General features: G+C 39.5%; 1 protein-coding gene across 2 annotated transcripts in view; it reads right to left on the reverse strand.

The window, feature by feature from the left end:
* LOC119909156 (A-kinase anchor protein 7-like) overlaps nt 1-10542 on the reverse strand; it is a 48211-nt gene extending 37669 nt beyond the window's left edge. Inside the window, exons 1-8 of one of the 2 annotated variants that reach the window (XM_038727239.1) lie at nt 9947-10542; nt 9584-9842; nt 7608-7766; nt 7101-7255; nt 5901-6037; nt 3667-3827; nt 1407-1516; nt 245-291 (exon numbers count right to left, since the gene is read on the reverse strand). In XM_038727239.1, coding sequence (XP_038583167.1) covers nt 245-291; nt 1407-1516; nt 3667-3827; nt 5901-6037; nt 7101-7255; nt 7608-7766; nt 9584-9842; nt 9947-10114 — 1196 coding nt within the window. In that variant the 5' untranslated portion in view covers nt 10115-10542. The remainder of the gene's footprint in view (nt 1-244; nt 292-1406; nt 1517-3666; nt 3828-5900; nt 6038-7100; nt 7256-7607; nt 7767-9583; nt 9843-9946) is intronic. The other variant, XM_038727240.1, reaches the window with a different exon arrangement.
* Nucleotides 10543-11247: the final 705 nt, after the last annotated feature.

The raw sequence follows: 11247 nt of genomic DNA on the forward strand, positions 1-11247 counted from the left end.
TTTATAAAAGACACAAAACTGAATAAGAGCTAGAACTGGATTTGTGCAAACAGTGCAGTAGTTATTTCCTGCTACTATATATTTCCTGCAATGGTGTGCTTACTTATCCATTAAAGCATTCAGTATGGACACAAAACATTACACAATGTCCCACTGCATGTATTGTAGAGTACTGAGTCAGAGTCAGTGGACTTGGTTGCCCGAATACTTTGCTTGCTTGTTATATGAAAAACCGAGCACCTACTTGTTTGTATAGCTGGAGTAGAGGGCTGGGTCCACACGCTTTATACTCTGAAAAACATAAAGGGAAAATGCTGTTTATATTATGTTTATCCCAATTTTTTGGACATTCTTGACAGACACAGAAACATATACACACACAGACTGGAAGAAGACAAGAAGACAAGAAGCCGCCTAGCAGACGCCAGGCAGGATAAGATGTTATCAGGTGTCAAAGGACAAAAAGACAGACATTGTGCTTCCTCTGTCTCTTCTGTCCTGACCACTGTTCATCTCTGCTTATTTTTCATGTCCTTTCCCCCTTCACCACCTTATTATCTTTATCCTTTTCAGACCCATTCCAAAAGAATCACTTTACCATTTTCTCTCTCCGTTCCTCAGATACCTTTCTCTGTAGTCTATAGAATTATATCCACATTACATTTTCTTTTAAAATACCCCAGCAGGCGTGTTACTCCCACTAGTAGCTCAAGCTGGAGCAATTATTTGGCATCTGCCTACTGGATGACACATTTCACAGAAAGGAGAGGAAAATACAAAGAATGGCCAGCGACAGAAGAGTAACACTGACACTGTTTGGCAGTTCTCTCAAATCAGTTGTTACAAGAAAACAAGCTTGGGAAGGCATATGAAAGCATAATATGCAGCATAATTGGAGTACTACAACGCAAAGCTATGCAAACATTATCCATTAAAAACAAAACCATGCTGTGCCAGTGCAGCTATGTTTTTATTTATTTAAAAAGATGTATGTAACTACAGCAATTGTCAAACATATTTTGGTTACACTATTTAATTCACCACTTGTTCTCATATGCACAATGCAAGAACTTTAGGTTAGTTGCTGCGGCACACTGCCTGGAGGGCTCACTGTTTTTCCCCTAGAAGTACTTAGCTTCTCTGACATGCCTATGCCTAGAGCTGATACATTAATTACACTGCCAATTTGACATAATGATAGAAGATACTATCAGTTAAATATTGGCAGTAAAAGGCATGCTGGTAGATTGTGGTACATACTGTGTCTATTTATGTATGTATGTACACACACACATGCACGCGCACACGCATGCGCGCGCGCACACACACACACACACACACACGTGTAAAAGGTACTTTAATTACCTAAATCCAGCCAGAATGTGTGTGGAAGTGCACGTGTATACCTGGGATCGTAGTTTCGACGCTCTGGACAGCTTCATAATGGTAAGGTGGGGTTCAAACCCACGACTGTCAACTTGCAGACCCTGCTCCACAAAACGGCTCCGGAGCAACTCTGCAACACGCAAAGTTTGAACATCACTATTATATTAGCAAACATTTTATTGATAAGGGCAAAAAGGAAGGATGTCAGTTGACAATGTCACCATATACAGAAAGGAGAGATTTTACAAAGGTCATGGATTAAAACCCACAACATCATGAGTATGCTGTACATCCACTTCTATCCTTCTAATGAACCATCTCAAATCCACTTCACTGAGTTGTATAAAAGCCATACCGGAGGACACAAATAGTGCAGACACAGATGGCAGATAACGTGTGTCAAAAGACGGGGGGAAAAAGCATTTTACTCGCGCATCATTTGATCACGCAGATAAAGACAGATACATGAACAAGGACACAGGCACACAGACAACCTGCAAGGACACAGATACACGCAAACAAAGACGCACACACCAACTCATGAGGTTTGGAGGGAAACCACAGGGGTATTTTTAGAAGAGAAGCTCTAGCGCGAGAGAAAGGTTAGTAGATAATCAATAACAGTGGGGGAGGGAACAGATGGGAGAATAGGAGAGTCCGACTTCCTGTCTTATCCTTATTTTGCTTTTCTATTTGTAATCTAGTTTCATTTTTCATGTCAGAACTATATATAAAACTTGAAAGGATGAAACTACTTGGCACCTTTTTTAACGAATGCTGTTGTGTAAATGAAACTTGTGTAAATGGTCCACTTGCAAGGCCTTACAAGGAGCTTAAGTCCACATCTACATGCTGACTTTACAGCCTCGACACCAGCACATTGGTTGTAATAATAAGTCATGAATATTAAAACTTTGTACTTTATATTCTACACGCCAAAGCCACTACTGTCCTTTATTTGAAGCAAGGCTTTTCTAATCTTTTTAATACTTTATACACAACACACTTCACACTTGGTTATGTTTGACTGGGTCAAGTATGTCTTTTGTTGTCAGCTAAAAGATTGATGGAGTCATGTAATTCCAGATTTAAAATGTTTTAATGCTGCATATTATAAGTCTTTAAGTTAGTAGAAACACCCTCCATCACCGCCAAGCCCTTTTCTGGTCTTTTGGTATGAAACGCTCATCATCCCTACTTACAGGTACTCAACTACTGATGAAAGTTTCATGCATATCCTAGGGATAACTTTAAGAAAAAAATAACCTTTATAATAAACTTTATAATAATAACCCGACAGCTGAGGTAATTATGTAGAACCTGGGCTCTTGTAGCTCTATCTCTCTAAAAGCCCAGAGACGAAATGCCTTTTGGGATTTGTCTCAGCTCGGCCATCACTAATTTGCCAAATGTAGTATTTGCTTGGATCTGAGCAGTTAATACACTGAATGAGCAGCTATGAAATCCACTCTAAAGCAGAATCCAAACATGTTGCTCCAACACTGTTCAGACAATTGAATGTCTTTATGGTCACAAGAGCAACTGTTCAAGAGCTAGACACAAAGAGCCAGCAACTTGTGGAAAGGACAGTATTAAGCGTATGTGAGCCCATTGTTTGGGAGTGTGAATGTGTGTGTGAGTGGGCTGGGGTTGGTGTCGCAAGAGCAATGGAGCGGGAATCCTCTTAGAAATGTTGGCTTAATGTTATTGCCAAAAGGCACAACACAAAACCTACACGCAATTGCTCCTGCACACACGCCCACACACGTACACAGATGCAAAGAGACAAATGTTAGAAGACAAACGAAGACAAGTCACATGCACAGACACAGACGTGTGTGTGAATATAGTATAGAAAAGGAAAAAAAATAATAATAAACATTATTTGACCAAATCCACTTCACACTTATTTAAGAAAGAGGATGTGGATGTTGGACTTATCTAATATTTAGTGCAAGTGGTTGACTATTCAAGAACATCAGCATGAGTTTTAATCAAAACTGATTACACACTATAGCGGACCCCACACACTGTAGCAGGGCCTTATTGCAGGTCATTTAACATGAATACTGGCTTTCCATAGGAATGCTTCCCCAACTTGTAATGTAATCTCTAATGAAATGTATCCAGAAGCACTTGACTACACTAAAAAAAACTACATGATAAACAAAAATGGAATTTCAACAAACACAGTGACAGACAGGAGTGTTTAAGGATGACAGGAGAGGGAAGAAGGACAAAATGACAAAGAGAGCAAAAAGCTAAACGTTTGTCACTGACCTGCCAGACTGTCCAGTGTGTGTCTGTGTTGTCCGGGGGCCAGCCCAACAAACACCACCTCCTTCCTGAAATGACCGATCCCTGAGAAGGGCAGCACTAGATCCCGCCCACACAGCAGCTCGGCCAATGACGACTCAACCTGAGCCAGCACGGTTGCCGCCCTAAAAGGAAATATACACAGGAATATGCACAACACACACACACATACACACACACTTTCACGACTTAATCCCGTCTCTGCCTCCCCCTCATATTACATAACTACAGAATCTGGTGATTACTAATGACACAATCTTCTACTCAATGTAGATTAAGCACGTAAAGTGGGCCGTTCGTCACTACAAAGCCTAGTCATTTCTAGCACTTTCTGATTAAATTAACTTTATTGAAGCACATCAATAACGTTCAATGAAATTGTTTTAATACTTCTAATAAATTCTAATTCTAAATTGATAACACTACTTTGGTCAGCAATGTCTGTCGTTACACGGGCCATTTTACCATTACGAATAAAAGAAATCTGATAATAACTTAAAGCAAGCCAGTGTAGGATGTTTTCAAATGTTTTCAAATGTCTGTTGCCAACCGAGTTCACACAATGCTGATATTAAGCCCATCACCGCTAGGTAAATCTCTCTGCATTTGCAGTATACCAGAGTTTTAAAATTTGATGTCTGTGGCGGCATTCCCGAGCTGGCAAACCAGTAGTGATGTGTTTTATGCCATCCAGTAAAGACTGATTTGTCAAAGGCAAAGGAGGAGCGACCGTAGCGACAGCAGCAAATCAGTATGACAGAGCCTATCCGTCATATGTGTCGACAGTGTTGTGTAATTACTCTCACTGTCAGAAGAGGGAGACAATAGCTCCGCACTGCAGGTTTAGGTGGGACAATATGAACATTAACATGACACATCATGAGATTTTGCAATGAAATGGGATGAAATTTAATGTCAGAATAAGCGAGTTTATTCTGATCGACGTCTTATTGTGATTATTAATTGTAATGAAAGGCCCAGACTACATACTAGGCTCTGTCCTCATTAGTGGAATGTAAACCTAAAATATTTATAGACCTATCAGCAAGTTTTCCTGGAAGTGCTGAGAGGAAGAGATAAGGCAGAAGCAGCCTCTAACGTGACATGCTGGTAATTAGTCACTGCAGAACACTGCATCCCTGTCTTCAAGCAGTAACTTCAGTCTGCACACTACTGCAACAAACACGAGCTTTGTTTGGCTATCTGATGTTGTGATTATGTACAACATCACAGAGAGTGAATGGGACAGAAAAAATATGATTGCAGCAGTAAACTAATTTGAGGGGCCCTGTTCTATCCTGGGAGCGCAATAAGGAAAATGGAGAAACTGAGGACAAAAGAGAGATTTCATTCTATTCCATTTCTAAAACTCTGATTTGACGTAGGTCACTGCAGAAACATAATGTACAGTGCAGATCTGTGTGCATGGATGACTGTGTGTACATTAGGGGAGGGACAAATCAATATTGCAATAGTGTCTTCTGTAATCACTTTTATTGATACACTAGCATTTTTGAATTCTTAAACCCTAGTGTATCAATAGGTTTTGTCTGCCATTCAAATAATGACACATCTAACCATGTTGTGTATAAATAGTATGGCTCAAACTTTACGCAATGTGGTGCAAACGGTTTCATCTCGGCTGACTTGAAAAATCAATCAAACTCGCTCTTCATAATGAACGCTGCTTTTTTTAAAAAAAAAAAAAAAAAAAGGCAAAATACAGGATACATTTTCCTCTTCAGTTACACAGACATTGTGATGTATGTCAAGGAATTGCCTGCATTGTGATGCTATTGGTATCATATGCAAAATAATGTGACGGTATGAGAATATTATAATGATTAAGATAATTTTCAGGCTTATAGACTTAATAGCAGTAAAAGCACAAGTGTAATTCATACAATTTATAATTGCTGCATAACATTTAGGAGAGCCAGTTCTGGGGTCCCTGTATTGTGCATGCTGGCTCAGTTGTTTCTACACAGAATCAGTGTTAATGGTATTTTTAACACGTGTGGCTTGTGTTTATTCTGTTAAAGAGGCACAGGTAACTTCAGCCATTTCATGTAGTGCGATAGTGTGTATAAATATCATTGAGCCAATTAGGGGCTTACATGTGCATCAGTATAATGTGTGTGCGTGTGTTAAGTTGGTTTTTAATGTTTGTGTTTATGTGGGTACATGCATCCACTCACATATCTACTTGCTCCTGATTGGCGAGATGGGTGACTAATAGCGTGATGTGGAGAGTTGGGATAGGGATCATGGCTTTGGCCAATCGGGGCTCCTGCTGAAGCACCGCTTCTTGGACTTCGATCACAGCTGAACTGATCTGTCATTGGACAAATTCACTTTCAATCATCAGCGGCCGTCAGTTACGATAAGGCAGATGCTGTCACCTACTATGACTGCTTGTCCTTCTTCACCACCACTGCTCTCTTTCCAAGGACTAGCTTGGTATGGATGAGCACAGGAAAGGAGGTGAGGAGATTGATAGGAGGAGAAAGTGGGGAAACCTCAGCAGTTCAACATCACAGATGAGGGAGGCGTCAATAGATGTGACCGTGGGGTAAATCAATGTCCAATCAGAAGAGCGTTTTGGTCAATAAGCATTAAGATTTCAGTGTCAACATCTGTCAGGTAATTGAATCTTCAAAAAAAAAAAAAAAAACATTCTCCCAGTATAGACTGAGCTACACTGAATATGACAAAGACAAGATTAAAGTCTTCCCCACAAAGGCAGAAATCAAAGGTTTCTGGAACAGGTTCCTTTCTCTTATTTACTATGGTTAACCCGCAAGGAGTCAGCAACAAATCATCAGTCTCTGGATCACCAAAAAAGAAAGTAGTAGCAGGTGAAACAATAATTTACTCCCTTTTATTAGCACCACAAAAGCAAAGAACACCCTTCATACTAGAAAGCAGCGGGTCAGTGAGGAGAGCAAAACTACTCTTACTTTCACTGTAGCATGAAACAAAAAGTACTACCAACTGAATTACTCCAAAACATACTGCAGTGTCAGACTTTTGAATGTCATTTTACAACCTTTCATGTAGCCACCTTTTTATATACTATGGTAGCCACTGATTTACTTTGATTTAAGTAAAGTGTGGAAATGAACGTGCTGAAGACAGATAATCCATCACGTTGACAATGTTATGATTCTTTTCTTTTTGGGGTAAAAATGATGAAGGTAGAATCACAGATTGTTTTGGAAAGTCTTCTGAGCAGAGGGTTGAATTGCAAACATGAATGTTGTGAAAATAACATTATAATTTTAGAAGCTAAGTGATAAATAGATGAGTTGATCAACTGAAAGTTAGTTGGCAAAACTTTTAAAGAAATTGGGTAAAATGTGCAAAAACCGTGGGTGAACAGTACAGCACTTCCTTACCTGTGTGTTAGTGATGGGGATGGAGACAAAATAGTTGGGTCGCTGGTTCTCCTTCTTTTTTTTCTTCTTCTCTGCATCCTCTTCACTGTCCGCTCGCCCCACAGCGTCCCCTATCTTCCTCTTCCTCTTCTGCTGGGTTGACTCTTGGCTAGGAACTAGAGAGAAAGGGCAAGCACACTTTACATTTTAAAAAAGCTAGCCCACCCTAGTGACCTACACTCAGAAGCCAGTTTATCAGGTACACCTAGCTAAAACTAATGCGGTCTAATAAAACAGTCCTGTAACAAATCCAACCATCATGAAAGCATAACTTTAATTCACACTCCTTAGCGTGTCATAGATAGTAAATAACACAGGCATCTGGCCAGTCTGCATTAGGCAGAGGAACAACTTTGTTAGTCATTAAATCAGACCTGTGACCTTTAACCCTGTACAGTAGATTATAAAAAAACATACTAACTTATCTTTAAAAGAATGATTAAAAAACAATATTAAGAATGTACACACATCCTAGCTCCTTCCATGTGGTGGGGCTGGTCAGAGCAAACGGAAGCTCTGACATTAAATCGTCCGAACTATCAGCTGACTTGAGCTTTTTCTTCATCAATTTCCTCCTCTCCCTCCTCATCTTTCTCTTGTCCTTCTTCTCACTTGATCCTGATGGAGCTGATAAGAAAAAAAAAAGTTTACAATAAAACAAAAAAACCCACGTTTATGTGTGGACATGAACACAAAATCACACAAAGGAGAGCAATCATACACATGGGATACATGCACAGCTGACGGGCATGGCTCCAGAACACAGTAAACCACCATACTCGCTGCTTACTGTCAAGGCCTGCGGCATTGCAGTCTTTGGAAAATGGTTGACAGTAAGCAAAGCAATATATTATACATTACAAGTGATAATTAATTGGCTAAAACATTTTTATAAAAGCAAAATATTTGTCATGACTTGACTGCTTGAGGTACAAATTCTCTTTTGGGAAGTTTTGACAGTTGAGGTAAGCATATTGTTAATGTCACTGACTGATTAGTTTGGTCATGCAGGTAAGCCCACATCAGCATATCAGCTCACTTACAACTTTTGAGTCAAATTTAACAAAAACAACAACTGTGCAATGTTTCTTCCAACGAAGCTGGTTGTTACATAAATGACACTTTTTATTGTAAGCCAATCAGATTTGTCAATATTGAGTTATCAAAGCAAATTTGTGATGTGTGCCTGCTGATTTAATAAATACTCATTTGTAATCAAAATGTAGGTGATTAGTGTTTTGAATAAAACATATGTTAGACTATTATTTGAATTAGAAATATTGTTTAGTTTGAGAGATGATGAGTTGTAGCATTTGAGCAAACAGACCACATTCTGCTTCACTACAGCAGCTGCATGACATAAGCATGATAAGCTTGTGTATTTTACATTTTCTTATCCAGTTTATATTATTTATTGTATGCTAATTATTCTGTTCAATAAACAATATATGTGTATGTTTATCTTAACATTTTTACCTTGTGGCCTTTACCCTGTATGATGCTGATACTCAATATTATTCAAGCCAAAATGTAATCTTTGGTCAACTTTCAAATGCAAAGACTCTGCAATACCTTTTTTATTTTGAATTCAACCGTGCCATGCCATGAGAAAGATGTGTTTGTCAGTTTCTACTGTTTATCATGCTGTCTGTACACCTGGCCAATGAACAGCAATTGCAATTCTGTATACCAATTTTAAATGGTGTGTAAACTAAAGAAGGGCGTGTGATACCGAAGCCCCGAAGCATGTCTTGCTCCTGTGAAGCACACTGTTTCAATACATTTTGTCAGAGCCCGTTTCAAATGAAGAATATCACGTGGCTGACCATGTGTAAAGCTTCAAGCGCCACTGGTGCTCCAGAAGGCGCTTCATTGAGAGAGAGAGTTTTGAAAGATTTGTAGCTAAACTATGTGATGGACATTAGTGGGGAAAAGAGAGTATAATTGAGAAATATGCCAGATGGGAAGCTTACCACCTGATAGCAAATAACAATGTAATAAAAGTAAAAGGCAAATTAAAGGAATAATGAATATCTCAAATCACACCACATTGCAACTCATACGAAATGTTATGAGTTCAAACATGAACATTAAAATCTATAATTTGACCTGTAACATGTTGCACAGTAACATCTACATTTTATGCAGGACTTCTGAACAAGAGTTTTACAGATTTAATTGCTATACGGTTTACAAACCACCAGATGTCACTGCGCCTGCTTTGTTCGTTTCAGTACTTTTTGGCACAAATAGAAAGGAAGCCCCAAAGCTTCATCAGGCTTCATCCGGCCCTCACTAGTGTGAACTCCATTCATCCATATACCCAGTACAAAGGTGCACTGTGCTAGTTGGGTTTTCCAGTCTACCCAGTCGAATATATCAACAGGTGCCGGAGTGAATTCTGTCAAACCCAGTCAGCATTTCAGGAAGTCAGATGTACTCACCTGACACTGTGGAAGCTCCAGTGTCAGTCTCATCTGCATGGACCTCCATGCTGACTGCATGCACCTGACCCGGAATCACCCTCTTCTCCTTAAACTCCTCATATTCTGCCCGACTCTCTGGTCCAACCACACCTTCACCACCGCCGCCCTCATCATCATCATCATCACCATCTGAGGTAACCGTAGTAGTCTCTTTGCCAAACAGTATATTAGCCGGCTGCATATCACACAGTGTTAGCTGATAGAGACAGGACTGTGCCTAAAACAGAGAGGAATTATATAACCAGGTCAGAGCTGTCATCATATTGTACTTTGTAAAGCAAGGTGAGAACAGAATTAGTTTTTTGCTCTTGATTTCATTACCTTCAGTCGGAACCGGTGTGCAGATGGCTTCAGCGCGCTGATGTTATGACAGTGAACGGTAGATATGGGATGCAGCCTCCGAACTGATAGTTCACGGACAGCAAAAACCCTCTGGAAACCTACTACTTTTGAACACGTCGATCTCAATAGGACGCAGCCGACGAGCATGACACACAACCAAGTGTGACAAACTTCAGCTAACAGACGTTGTTTATGGTTAACGTTAGTTGAACAGACATCACAGCTAACTAACGTTATAGATATAATATAAACCAACAACTCTCTTCGGGATAGTTATCGGTGAGTAACCTCCCCTTGGCTAACACCTGTTGAAATGAACCAAACAGCCATGCTGCAGAGCAACTGTTGAGCTAACTGAGTTAGCTAACTGTTAGCTAACTGTTTCTAACGGAGTTATGCTGCTAATAAGCAAAACTAACAGGAAGAGCATTTTTGTCTTTTTGTCATCGTGTTGCTGGTGCAGAAAGCTCGTTGGTGGCAAAAGTCAAAACAAATAACGGAAAATAACATTTAGCTCACGTCACGCGCTATCTTTCTATACCGGACTGGAAGCAGCTTCTGTTTGTAAACAATGTTTAACTTCCGGTCTGTTTTTTCAGAGCAAAGCCGCTTTTCTCTTTCCAGAATAAAAGCATCGGGCACTTAACCTATTCAAAAACGTTCCCGAAAGTAATTATTATTTTCCATCTATCCATCGTCAACCGCTTATCCTGCGTACAGGTACAGTCGCGGGGGCTGGAGCCAATCCCAGCTGACATCGGGTGAAAGGCGGGGTACACCCTGGACAGGTCGCCAGTCCATCGAAGAATTATTATTTTGAAGAGTTAAATTAAGATTTGGTAATTGTGTCTATTAATGTAACCCACTAGGTTGGACTTGAACTGTTTTTTACACAAATTCAACATTCAACCGTTCAGCTACTTACTACTTGTATAAATAGTGTTGTCAACACATCCCCAACATCTGTATTCACAAAACCTAGAGCTAAGTTGAGTATGAGATATCACTGTAAGCCCTCGCAATGAGGCACACAGAAGAACATTTCACATTGTCATTTTATAATTTGATAATGCAGTTGTTATATTTATATATGGTTTAAATGCTAATGTGTGCATTAAATAGTTTTGACATAAAATATACATTATCTGGTGAGATGAACCTAAAATGGCAAAGTTTTAATTAATCATGTTTATTAGTATTATTATACAGTGATTAATGATATAATCAAAGTGAATTTAGATCTTGTAGTATTTAAGTCGAAAAGATAAATGAATGCGGTT

This window comes from Micropterus salmoides, unplaced genomic scaffold (genome assembly GCF_014851395.1).
Source record: "Micropterus salmoides isolate LMB-PRFRI ecotype aquatic unplaced genomic scaffold, ASM1485139v1 Ms_hic_scaffold_18, whole genome shotgun sequence".
NCBI classification, from domain to species: domain Eukaryota; kingdom Metazoa; phylum Chordata; class Actinopteri; order Centrarchiformes; family Centrarchidae; genus Micropterus; species Micropterus salmoides.